At 39.1% G+C, this 13,758-nt stretch overlaps 1 protein-coding gene across 1 annotated transcript; it reads left to right on the top strand.

The window, feature by feature from the left end:
- Positions 1–874: 874 nt before the first annotated feature.
- Positions 875–5,061, top strand: LOC110678264 (non-classical arabinogalactan protein 31-like). Its single transcript, XM_021850884.1, has 3 exons — positions 875–905; positions 4,100–4,544; positions 4,923–5,061. The coding sequence occupies exons 1-3, from the start codon at positions 875–877 to the stop codon at positions 5,059–5,061; spliced, it is 615 nt and encodes a 204-aa protein (XP_021706576.1).
- Positions 5,062–13,758: the final 8,697 nt, after the last annotated feature.

Below are 13,758 nucleotides of genomic sequence, written 5' to 3' on the forward strand. Positions count from 1 at the left end.
AACAAAATAAAAATGACAATGCGTTGAAAACCAAGCGAAGTAAACGAATTCATATCATCAAAATGGCAACAAAAAACTGATATAATTTGCTGAAAAAGTGATATTTGAGGAAAAATAATACCATAACAAAGAAGCACAAATTGAAACCAGATCATCGAACTAGCGCGAATCAGTTTGATGGTGGCGAATGTACAATTCGATATAAAAAGTACTTTCTCATGCGGTTATAAGGAGTGTATCGAAAAGTAGTCGCAAACTTTCAAAACAGTCTCAAAAATAATGGGTTGAACCTACAAACAATTTTTTGATCAGAAATGCTTTACAATGTATTTAAAAGTGATGATGCGGTGATATTGTTTCAATAAAGTGGCATATTGCATGATAATTTTGCAAATTACTAACAGATGTCGATGAAAACCTTGCACACCTCTGAAAAAAAAGATATGTTAATAAATGTGTTAAATTTTAAGAAAAAATGGTTTTTGTTTATGCTAATATATTCTGTGCCACAACTCTCATGACATAGTGTAAAAAATATTTTGAAAAATTCATTACACACTTAGATTTTATTTCGTTGTTCGGTAAATTTTGTTACCGAAAACGTACTGTAAATAAATATTCAACTGATGTTTCGGTATTCCAAACAAGCTTTACCGAAAAACCGTACACAATTAGAAAAAATCAAAGGATGTTTGCTTGTTTTCACCGAAGTCGTTATTTCATTTACCGAAAAACTTGTAAATCGTTTAGATTCACCGTAGTCAGTAAGAGTTTACCGTACTTCGGTATCTAGTGCTACAGCGCTTTACCGAACAAATGGTAATTTGAGATTTTCAGACCGCCATGTTTATTTGTGCAAGCAAGAACTGTGAGAATGGAAAATGCACTGTCGAGCATCGTCCAAGGTAAATAAATCGAATAATTGTTATCGCAGAATTATCTAAATTGTAATTTTTCTAGACTGAACCAATCCAAAATGGAATCGGCACCATTGTTGTCCGCTAGAAGGGCTGAATAACGGCAAACGTCCCACAAGATTCGGCGGTGGAGTGGCGATAGAGTGGATAATTATGGCGGTGAAATTCCAGCTTGCCTTTGGGTTGATCGTGGCTAACAGTGAAATTATATTGATAAGAAAAATAAACATGTTGAACCGAATAAATAAACGATCTAGGAATGAATTAGGTTATTTCATTATCAGAATGAATTGCCATAATAATTTTGTTTTCGATCATCCTATCCAATTCTGACTGCCTGCAAATATGAACAATGTGTTCGGTAATTAATTTCACAAATCCTTCGGTAATAATTAACGAACGATTTGTAATATTTTGACAACTGCGTTTTGACTCCAATTACGGATTGCTCGGTTATTCTTAACTTTACCGGAAGCATTACCGAACGCTCAGCGGTTTATATTTCGGTAAAAAAAATACCGGAGTCGGTGATATTTTCTAAGTGTGTAACAAGCATTTGAGAGCAAATACAAAAATCGAAAAAAGTCGATTTTTAAGGACCTCGTTTTTTGATTTTTGCTTTCTACACGTTAATGGTAATATCGAACGATTGTAATGAATAAAAAAATGTTTTTTGATTGGAAAAGTTTTATTATATATTTATGAAGTAACGTAAGCAAAAAATGTTACTCTATATAATTACCGCTGTATATGACAGAGCTTCAAAAGTTGATTAAACAAAAGTGACTTTCTAAAACCGACCTGGTTCCAATAATAATTGAGCTTTTTTAGAGCAATAATTTATTTTTTTGAATTTCTTTTTACGTGCTGTGTAAAGTAAACATATTTTCCGATAGCATAAGCTTTTCATCCTATTTTGTTTGATATACATTTTGTTCAATACAAATCATCGAATCTTTAGAAGACACTTCAAAAATGTAATTTTGTGCAAGATTTTTTTTTCCATGCTTTATAAACCTTGTTGTATTTATATTAAGACTGCATATTATTCAATATTTTTTTAGCTGCTTCAATATTTGATGACACGATGAAGATTTGCGTGAAAAAAGCTTTTAAAAAGATGAACTATGCTCTGAGATATACCGTTTTGAATGTTTGCGAATACATTTCGATACACTCCTTAGGTACAATACACCGATTTATCGAAATTGTGTAGTACTAGCTTTGATCATTTGATACACATGCAAAAAAGACCTTTCAGCTTGCCAAAAGGCTGCCTACTTCATTTATATTTTCATGTATGTATGCACAAATTATGGATGGTCATATCATTATGAAAAGCTGTATACTAAACTTAATCAGACTAATTTCTGCAAGCACTTGTAACAACATGTTTGTTGAAGATTTCATTTAAGTTTGAGTTATAAGTTGAGTTCCATTATTCAAGTATGAAGAATAAATATTCAAACTTTTTGCAATCTTTTACCGATGATATGTAGGATGCGTCTATTGGCAGAGAGACCTGTTTCAATAACACATATATTGGATACCCTAAGGTAGTTCAGTTCGATGGGAAAATATTGTGCAATATTGGTGCAAAAATGATGCCTTGAAGAACACCAGCTCTTAAAGCATGTCTGTCAGACTTGAAGTTCTTATAACTGAGCTGAAGTGTCGAAATCGCGATAACTTTGAATCATTTTTTATTTCATATGTATATTAGAAAACTAAAGTTTATCAATTTTACAATGAAAACTTCATATAAAACATGGCTGAAAGCTGAAAGCAAAAGAAGTCGGTCAAAACACAGATTTTACATTCTATTTATTTGAGATTATTTAAAGTACATTAGTATTTAAGTTTTCATAATCAAATTAAATGCACTTCAATTTGGCATTCCAACAGATATTCTTCATTGCTTCTTTTGATTTTTTTACTACATATATTTCTACAAAGGTACCATCAACGGTAGTGTTATCATTTGATTTGCATATTCTTCTCCACCCTTCGAAAGTCATAAATCACGCAACAGCATTGAAAGCCAAACTGTGTAATATTTCCTCGTGAAGACACGAAGCTCGACAGCAGCCGAATTATTAACAGCCTATCCCAGTTGATGCACCCTTAATGAAACGAATATGTTCCTTTGAGAGTGTCGAAATTGCATTTGCTATTAACAGAAGGTGTGTGTGAATTATATTGCGCCACGGCAGATGACATTGGCACTCCTTACCCGCTTGAACGTCTTGCCATTGAAGCACCTTGTACAGAAATACATCGAATTTTCCATGGCATAATTCAATTTCTAAATTTATGTCGGCATATCCATGGCTTCGCTACGAAAGATTCAGAAAAGGCTTCCCTCCGGAAGCAGCGATAATTCGTTTTCGCTAACCGAAGAATAAGTGAGAAATAGTGCCCATAAATACTTCCTCGCAGCATCATCCTCATGGTGTTGGCAGCCCAAAGTGCAATGAGTAATGTGAGTTTCACTCCGGGCACCTTCAGAAGAAAGCCCCATCCCCCCTCGCAGGAATCTTTGCGCCAGCAAGAAGCAATCCTCAAAAATCTGCTCCAGATAGCTGCCGTAGCCGAAGGAAGAAATATTTGCATCCAGAGGCTGTGGCAGACGCTCGCTGCTGCTGCTAGGATAATGTAGCCACGACTACCCTCTTCACTGCTCAACGGAGCGCCTCTCATCATCTTAACGAAACAGCCACTATTCGTTTCGTTTTCATATTTATGTATGCACATAAAAATATGCAAATTGGATACTTGTGAACGATGGTAAAGTGAATTCCCGCTTCTTCCGCGCCGAGGCCGGTGACCTGACCTTCTGCCTCTCCATTGAAAACTTATGAGGCGCCAGGTCTTCGGAACCAAGTTTTGCCAACCAGCGGAATTCAAGATTATTGCATACTTGTTCTGGATGGGTGGAAGGACATAGGCGTCGAAAGGGGTTCGGAAGTAGAAAATCTAAGTTTCATCGAATGTCAAATCAATGCTAAAACCAAAGCTAAACTGCAGCAAAACTCAAAGCTGAATTTGAAGCAGAAGCTAAATAAAAAAAAGATCAAGCTAAAACAGAACAGATTGAGCTAAACAGTAAGAGCTAAATAGAGCAGAAACTACAAGAGAAGCCAAATTAGAAGTTAAAGTAGAACCTAATGCAGAAGCTATAGCTGAAGCCAAAGCTGAAGCCATAAAGCTGAAGCCAAAGCTGAAGCCAAAGCTGAAGCCAAAGCTGAAGCCAAAGCTGAAGCCAAAGCTGAAGCCAAAGCTGAAGCCAAAGCTGAAGCCAAAGCTGAAGCCAAAGCTGAAGCCAAAGCTGAAGCCAAAGCTGAAGCCAAAGCTGAAGCCAAAGCTGAAGCCAAAGCTGAAGCCAAAGCTGAAGCCAAAGCTGAAGCCAAAGCTGAAGCCAAAGCTGAAGCCAAAGCTGAAGCCAAAGCTGAAGCCAAAGCTGAAGCCAAAACTGAAGCCAAAGCTGAAGCCAAAGCTGAAGCCAAAGCTGAAGCCAAAGCTGAAGCCAAAGCTGAAGCCAAAGCTGAAGCCAAAGCTGAAGCCAAAGCTGAAGCCAAAGCTGAAGCCAAAGCTGAAGCCAAAGCTGAAGCCAAAGCTGAAGCCAAAGCCAAATCCAATCCAAATCCAATCCAAATCCAATCCAAATCCAATCCAAATCCAAATCCAATCCAAATCCAATCCAAATCCAATCCCAAGTTAGTTCATCAATGAACATCTTAGACATTTTTAATAGAATTTCAGTTTCTATTCGACTTCCTTCCAGTTACAACGCTGGTGGGCTTAAACTTTTTCCCCAAGTATGCTGCTTACGCAAATATTGCACTCTTCCTATATTCTGGGCAAAATGTGTTGCAACGAAAAAAGAGCTTGGTGCTTGAAAGACGGTACTGAGCTGCAAAAGTTGTTTCCTTGCCAGTACAACTTACTCTTTTCTGTTGGTGGCGTTGTTAATGAATAAATAAGCATAATATTTCATTTTTCGAGGAATGAGGTACTGCGAGAGGGTATTCAACGGTTGAAGTGGAGTAAGCAGGAAAAAATAGCGATGCTGCCAGGATTGAATGTGAGGAATGAGGCCAAGTGGAAACAGAACAGAACCATTGTTGGGATTGTCGAAAGTTAATTTAGTTTCACGAAATTAGCAGAGCTCTTAGTGGAATGCGGAAGAATGGATGATGATGGCTTAAACTTTGGAAATAAAACTACTAAGAGCTTTTCCCGGATTTCTGCTGCAGGCGAGAATCACATGACGACGACGGGTTTGAATAATCGATCTTAGCAGAAACAAGTTGCATTTCGAGTTTGAGGCTGTGATTTTCAATGCTTTGTTACTAGCTTTGCACTGATGTTGCTCTTTCGGAGAACAACTCGTCAACAGAAAGCAAACGAAAACTTTGTCATTACTTCCCAACAGGATGGAGCAACGGAATGGTCAAAGTTGATAAAACGTACCACATAGCACCATTAGGGTTTGAACCTTATGTCAACAAGTGGGGCAAGCAACAGTATTCCATTGCAGTGTTTCCCAAGTTTATTTCTGAAGTTGCATATTGCAGACCAATGATATAGAGTGGATTTGTTTTGTCAATTTACTTGGAAGAAATGTACAAAACCCATAGGTTAAGTTATTAGCATTGTAATTTCCACTTCTTTTTCTTAGTTCGTATTCTATGAGCACACCCATAGTTATTAACTTTCTTTGCCAAAGTTTCCATTTTCGCATTCGTATATCGCGTGGCAGGTACCTATGGTGGCCTATGGAAGTCAAACTAAAATCCTAAAAAAAAGTCAATTATCCATTACTCGATATTGAAAAAATCGTCGAGTTGTAGAAAACAAAATCAATAAAAGTTCGATGCAACACTGACACGTGGAAATCACGTAAACGAGACGGATTTTCATTGCGGAATCCCTGAAGAGATGCATTGCAACCAGAGAGATGTACCCCTTCAACAGAGTGACATGCAAAATGGAAAAGTTTCACTCGTTCATTCCTACATCAATCCCGTTTGCGCAGAATAAATTTGCAATGATGTTTTGAAATTGTTTATGGAAGCACGCGTTCGCTGCTGCATACTCCTAGGGACGAACATACATGCTACCATGCCAAAACTCGTCCCATTCGGTGTAACTTTTCTGCTGACGCAAGGTTGCGACTCTTGATATGCTGAGTATGGTGGCATATTTCTAGCTCCAGTGACATTCTGTTCACTGTGAGCACATGTCGAAGAGCGAGAATGAGAAGAATGATGTATTTAGTTTGTGCAAAAAGTTCTAGGTATACGTTCTATGAAGGAATGGTTGATGTTTCGAGAAATAGTTTGTGCTATGTTCAGCCAAATCCATATTGTAAGCGGTACTGAATTAATGGGTACAACGTTTTCACGAACAGAGCTGTGTGATCAATCAAATTAGAGGGTCTTGTTTCCCGGACTAAAAAATTCCGGGATTGGGGATTTTATTTTTAAAAATTTCCCGGGACGAAAATAAAATACTTCCAAAACAACTATAGAGCAGTCGGAGCGGGTTTTGAAGCAATGTTTAGTTTTATAAAGCAGTTTCATTATAACCGAACCTGGTTTTGAAGGTTAAGTTGAATTATAATAGACAAAAACAATGCTATCTTAGATTTCCTATCAATATTTCATCTATCTGCAGTAAAAGTTAATTTGAAACGAGAATCAGTCGTGATGTACAAAGTAAATAGGTATAGATGACACCAATCCATCTCAGATTTTTTTTTATTATATACTCTCATGATTCAGCAATTCATTTGCATTGCTGTGCCATATGAAACCTTCATGCTCCTAAATATTTGGCAAAACAGCCACAGGCTTGTTAGACCTGGAAAAGTGTAAGGTACACTGAACAAACTAAAACGGTTACGGAAAAATGACATCTATAAAATTTTTAATTTGATGAAAAATTTGACCACCAAAACATTTGTTGGCAAATGGAACAAACCGTAGATAAACCTGCTATAGTTTATTGAAAATTACATTACTAAGGGACTATCCATCAATTACGTTAAACAATTTTGGCGGATTTTCAACCCTCCCTTCCCCATGGTAAGAATTTTTGTATGTAAATTCAAAATGATTTGTATAGAACGTAACCCTCCTATTCCATAACCCCTTACGTATTAATGGATAGCCCCTAACATACCAGAAAAAAAAACAAGTTTAAGCATAAGTGACCTTAAACTTCAATAAAAACGATTATTGAATCAGCTGAATGCAATAACTAAAATATATTTTTGCATCAACAGTCATAAAAAAAACATGCCGCTTGTTTTGTGCCATTTTTTTTTTAAAATAATACAACAGTTTTTCTAGTTCAACATACAATTTCGGGAAATGAGTAGTGTTTGATCCTTCGACCTTGACGCTTGCTCCTGCGGGGGCAGGTGATAAGGGCAGGATCAAACATGTCGCGCGTCGGTAGTGAAGCGGTGAAAAAGTGATCGGTTCGTTAGTAGTGTTTGATCCTTCGACCTTGACGCTTGCTCCTGCGGGGGCGGGCGATGGGGGCAGGATCAAACTTGTCGCGCGTCGTTCGCTCAGAGAAATGAAAAAGCGCCGCGGATCGCTAGTAGTGTTTGATCTATTGATCGCGTCGCTTGCTCTTGCGTGGGCGAGTGACGAACACTTGTTCGGCGTTTAATGCGATTATCGAATTATTTCGCGAATCCGGTTAGGCGTGATTATATCATGGATCGCATCACCAAACATTGGTGACTCCCAGATCTTTACCTTATCCCACTAACCCAATATCCTCTCCATGACAACCGTGGAGATGCAGAGGTGATCTCGGTCTCTAGTAACAACGGTAGTCACACTAACATTCCTTCCCTTCCCCGATGACCGTAAGGACGTGGCCGGCGCCGTTATTGACTTTTAAATTTGAGCTCTCGATTTGTGCACATTGAAGAATGGTAAGCTAATCCCAGGCCCCATTCATGAATTCCCTGTGCAACTTCGATTGTTCTGGTCAATCACGGAGTAGCAACTACGAATTGTACGGTCATCTATGCTTATGCTATGCTTATGCTTCAACATACAATTTCGGGAAATCCAGGGATTTTCGGAAATATCCCGGGATTCGGGATTTTTTAGATTCTGGGATTTCCCGAGATTTTTGTCCCGGGATTCCCGGGACAAGACCCTCTAAATCAAATTATGCCCAACATATGACAAATCTGTTGATTTGATTCTCTGATCAGCTGTTTAGAAATTTCTGTTACATCATCCTTAATATTCCAGGAGTTGTTAAACTTACTTGATTACTTCGCTTATAAAACATATAAAATCAATACTTCGCTGATCTAATTTATTTTACGTAATTGATGTTTGATAAAATATTATTCAACAATTCATACAATAACATTAAGAATCAAACATTTTATATGTCAGCTTAGGGAGAAACTGATCTTCTTGTAACAAAACATGTTAACGATGAAAAATCACATTATCCATCAAACATGGGTCCCCAAATCTGAAAAAAGCGTCTAAACTCTTACAACATGTAAATTGTATCATTTAGGGGCCTATTTTATAAATAGAGCAGATTCATGTGACTCGTCTGTAGACACTGTCGATCAAAGTAAGCATGCATATATGGATGACAACCCATCGACTCCAATAGTAATCCAGTCACATAGAGTGACAACTGTCGAAAAACTCGAGTGAAAAACTCGAGAGACTCGTGTCGACCAAATTTTTTTTAAAGAATATTACACAATCAACTCTTTGAAACACATTTGTTGGCTCTGAAAAGGGCCGATTAAATTGTTGAATTTGCGTAATACGGACACCTTTTGACGGCGCACTGGTTGCGTCTTCCTCGCCCGATGATATTTGCGGTGCAGATGACGATGTGCGCTTCAACAAGCGGCTTTGGTCGATTTTCTTCAACCATCTCGTTCAAACTTGCCGCCGCTTGGTGATCAACAACTTGCCTCTGGTAGCGAGGAGCTGAGCAGGTTTGGAGGAGTTCTTACCAGCTCGAAAGCGAAAACAGAATGAAACCGAATTCAATGAAGGAGGGATGCTTTATACCCTTAGAATAGCAGATGATGCTCCTCCTTTCAAATTCTTCGTTTTCTTATCTGGGAAATAGGCTATATGAAACTGATGTCTAGGTAAGGGATGTACAAGATGAGCATTATGCTGTTATTGCATCCCGATGGCACTGCTGCAGCGTCCTCGGAAACAAGGTATCTAGAAAGGAGGTACCCCAATGTGTCAGATTTCCCGTTCCGCCATTTTGAAATACCAAATAACAGCTGGCTGGTTTGTTTTGATTGTGAACTAAAACTACATAGAAACAACATACCACAGACAAAAACATACCATAAACATATTCTTCGATAAAGATCGCTTTTCAAGCACATACTTTGACTTATTTGACTTGATTTTAGTTTAATTTCACCGAATTCGTTTTTGTGATTCAGGGATATCAGGTGCAGGGCGTCACAAAGCAGGAATAGAATGTTACTTTCACTCTCACGGGGTACACATCACAGGTAATTCTTCACCATCTTTTCAAGTTTGTGGTAGCACTCAACAGTCCATGCTTTGTCTTTCCGAATTTGAAAATAAATGGCTCTTAATCAGAACATCTTCTTCTGCGATTCATAGTACTGGAATATTACATTAATGACGACAGTTCGAGTCGTTTTTGAAACTTTTTGGATGCAGGTGAAAATTTTCGCTCCTTTGTATTTATGTTTCTTGCAGTAAACAATCCTTAACAACGCCATAGAAACCATAAAGTGAAAAACAGTGTACACAAACCCGCCAGCTTGCCAGCTCGCCAGCTGTCACTTCCATCTCCCCCACAGCTGACCTCACCTCGCACCCACTGACTGCTTAAATCGGTAAACCTGTCATTATAAAAACCTTGCTCGGAAACATCCTCAAATTTCCGTATTGTCAATTATTCGTAATAAATCAATTATTGTATGATGCTATGAGATGAATTGAGAGATTATAGCAAGTATGTGGTAAACACATTAGGGAATATTACACAAATAACTATTTAAAACACATTTGTTGGCTCTGAAAAGGGCCGATTGAATTGTTGAATTTGCGTAACACGGACACATTTTGACGGCGCACTGGTTGCAATCCTACTCGCCCGATGAGATTTGTGGTGCGGATGACGATGTGCGCTTCAACAAGCGGCTTTGGTCGATTTTCTTCAACCACCTCGTACAAACTTACCTTTGCGCCCCGATTCCTGCAGCGCCAATTCTGGATGCGCGAGTCCATTAAGCAATCTTGAGCGATTTCACAATCCAGACGCTGGATTTTCCGCCGCTTGATCGTTTTGTGCCTCTGGAAGGGAGGAGCTGACGGCGCACTGGTAGAAATTCTCCTCGCCCGATGAGGTTTGCGGTGACGATGACGATGGGCGCTTCAACAAGCGGCTTCAGACGCGGCGGCGTGTTGTTGTTCCATTTGCGTTTCATTGAAAACTGAGCTGAGAATGCGAAAGGCACTCGAGACTTGCTCGCCGACCATGTTCACAGTCTGACGGCAAAAAGAAGAATGAGCGAAGAAGCAGGAATCGGTCTGCTTTTATAATGCGAAGCGGAACGCAAAAGAAGCGTGGAAAACTGCTTGCACGTGATTGGTTGCGTAAGAAAGGGGTCGACATTTTCCCAATTTTCAATAGTTTATTATCGATATTCAATAGTTTTCTCCATTCGAGGAAATTGTTGTATACATTTCTGACCGATTGGTGGGAAAATTTTTCAAATCTATCGATAAATGATTGAGTTATTAGCGTTCAAAATCTTACATAATTTCGTGACGGTCGATTTTCAATTGACACCCAGTATATTGCCGTAAGACGTAGTTAACGTCAAAACAAATGAAAATACCACCACAACAGTTGTGATGAAATTCGGTTCCGAAAGGTTTAAATTCGCCCTGTGATCCAATTTCTCCTGGATTGCCGTAGCGATCCACCAAGCGTCTCCATAATATCGATTACGTTGGGTTTGTGGAAACATGCAAGAGTCAAAGTAGCCCAAGCTTTGATCTTAAGTTTTCAAAAATGTCCAGCTGTCCTGGGGAGTTGCTTGTTACTTCACTTGTTCCTGAACTAGACGCGAGCACAACACAAATAACTCCTTTCTATCGTGATCCAGAAACTAGTACTGTCACCCGATATAATGAAACTTTTGAACCTATTTCATTACCTGGTTTTCCATCGGGTCATCCGGAGATAGGCAATTCCACTGCTCAAAGAAATGCGTCAAGTGCAGAGTTGGACTATCGTTTCCTGCTTCCACTAATGCTCATTCCACTTCTCCTGTTGCTGTTGTGCCTTTGGTGTCTTATTGTGAAGTGCCGCAGAAAGTCACGCCCATCAAAGTCCGACTCAGATTTGGAGGCTCCAGTCCATAGTGTGCTGCCACCAACGAGTGCAATCCACGATAAACCTACCGTATCCTTTGGTAATCGCTTCCTACCCAAATATCAAGGATTCAATGGATTGCAAGAAGTAGCTGGAATGAGATCAACTGTACAATTGCCGTTCGGAGTAATTGATGTCCCGTTTCAAGTGTTCTATTCCAATGGTTGTTACGTGTGGAACAACGGGCAGAATTGTACGAGAGGAAATAAATTTTCGTAGAACAAATACTGATATGTAACTTTTTAGTACAGTCGACTCTCCACATCTCGATGTTCTATATCTCGATATCTCTCCCTATGTCGATGATTTCTTCGGTCCCTTCAGTCTGCACACATTTTTGCTATCCTTATCTCGATATCTCCATATCTCGATGTGCTCCTGTTGATTTTTTGTTCCAAATTTTCTCTCCGTATGTCGATATGACCATAATCAAAGGTGACTTAACTAGATTTTAGTGATTCAAAACAATTTCAGAACGCGAGATGACGTCTGCTTGTTTATCTTTTACCTGGTAACGAAGTTATTTTAAATCTAGTGTTTATTAAAAATGTGTTCTTTGTCTCGATCTCTCCGTATCTCGATGGACCCTCCGATATCGAGATGTAGAGAGGCGACTGTATTATTGAATACATTTTAGGGGTCTATTTTGTAAATCGATCGGTTTCATGTGACTCATCTGTAGCAATTGTCGATCAAAGCAAGCATGCATGTTTCAGATGTCACCCTTCTTCTTCTTCTTTCTGGCGTTACGTCCCCACTGGGACAGAGCCTGCTTTTCAGCTGTGTTCTTATGAGCACTTCTACAGTTATTAACTGAGAGCTTTCTTTGCCGATTGACCATTTTTGCATGTGTATATCGTGTGGCAGGTACGAAGATACTCTATGCCCTGGGAAGTCGAGAAAATTTCCAGCCCGAAAAGATCCTCGACCGGTGGGATTTGAACCCACCACCCTCAGCTTGGTCTTGCTGAATAGCTGCGCGTTTACCGCTACGGCTATCTGGGCCCCGTCGACTCCCATAGTAATCTAATCACATAAAGTGACAACTGTCGATAAACTGGAGTGACAGAGCCGAGTCGAGCGAAATTGTTGATCGACAGTGACTCCAGTCGAGTCTTTTTTGATCGACTCGACTCATAAAATAGGGCCCTAAGGGGTGCGGTCTCCAACATTTTGGTCATTCAATTTGACCACAATTTTTTCTATCAGTGCTAACTGTTGTTTGTTTGCTTGTCTAACAGGAAACCATTTCAAAGATGCACACTTAAAATAGTTCACATAAAGCTTCTGCAGCTTGATGCAGCAATAAGCTTAACAATAACCAATCATCTTAATTAGATAGTTTTCGGCCGTATGTTAGTTAGGGCCCTATTATATAAGTCGAGTCGAGTCAAATGACTCGATTAGAGTCACTGTCAACCAAAACATTCGACTCGGCTCTGCACTCGAAAGTTGTCACTGGATTACTATGAGAGTCGACGGGTGACATCTGAAATATGCATGATTACTTTGATTTACAAAGACTTCAGGTGAGTCACATGTATCTGCTCGATTTATAAAATAGACCCCTTTTTGTCACATAAAGTGTATAGCAGTTTTTAGCGTGACGAACTAATGATCGCACACTTCTAGGCATACTCGGATCATTTTGATGAAAATTTTTGCTTGACAGCAGCCTGGCTGCTTGTTGATATCTAGTTTGCACCCCCTAGCTTAAAAATATAGTCCATTTTCGAAAACATATTTTTGCAATTCCGTTCTATATAAGCCTACTCTCTCTACAACAGTTTGTTGTACAGACCGCGCAAGCACTATCCACCTATTCAATTAATCATATTTGCAATCAATATCATCTACAGATTCCCTTTACCTTTGAGTCGTATGACCGATATAGCCATAACAAAACGCAACATAAGACAGTCACGTTCGATACTTTATCAGTGTGGCCATTTCCGCATAACTGATTCCAGAATATATGGTCAGTCATTTCCAATGGACCTATGCACGAGTTCATTATCTGACGTTTTAGCGGTGCCGTGTTATTTATGTGACCATGGAAACCAGTGAATTCGGCACCGCTCAAACGTCAAATTAGTGAACTCGTGCATCGGTCCATTATGTATACTTATATTATTCGTAACCATATAAATCTGTGCATCAAGATTAATGATGATGCTTCTGAAAGCATATCTTGAACAGTTTACGGACTACTACGTCTAGGTAGGTGATCAGGCAGTATAAAAATCCTTCAAGATTTCTTAAGGCCGCTTCCTAAAGAGTCCATGGAATCTACTATAGTATAGTTATGACATCCGGTGGTTTTGGAAATGCTTCTGGAAGTTTTCTGAACATGCCTTAAATTGGCTACTTTCCTCGGGCATTTAAAACCTACTAG

Source organism: Aedes aegypti, chromosome 3 (assembly GCF_002204515.2).
Source record: "Aedes aegypti strain LVP_AGWG chromosome 3, AaegL5.0 Primary Assembly, whole genome shotgun sequence".
NCBI classification, from domain to species: domain Eukaryota; kingdom Metazoa; phylum Arthropoda; class Insecta; order Diptera; family Culicidae; genus Aedes; species Aedes aegypti.

Bases quoted from the DNA above. Each gene is read 5' to 3' on its own strand.
- LOC110678264 (XM_021850884.1), top strand. From the start codon at position 875: ATGGAAAATGCACTGTCGAGCATCGTCCAAG. The intron at 906-4,099 runs GTAAATAAATCG...CAGAAGCTATAG, and splicing joins ACTGTCGAGCATCGTCCAAG to CTGAAGCCAAAGCTGAAGCC. The intron at 4,545-4,922 runs GCCAAATCCAAT...TCATTTTTCGAG, and splicing joins AAGCCAAAGCTGAAGCCAAA to GAATGAGGTACTGCGAGAGG.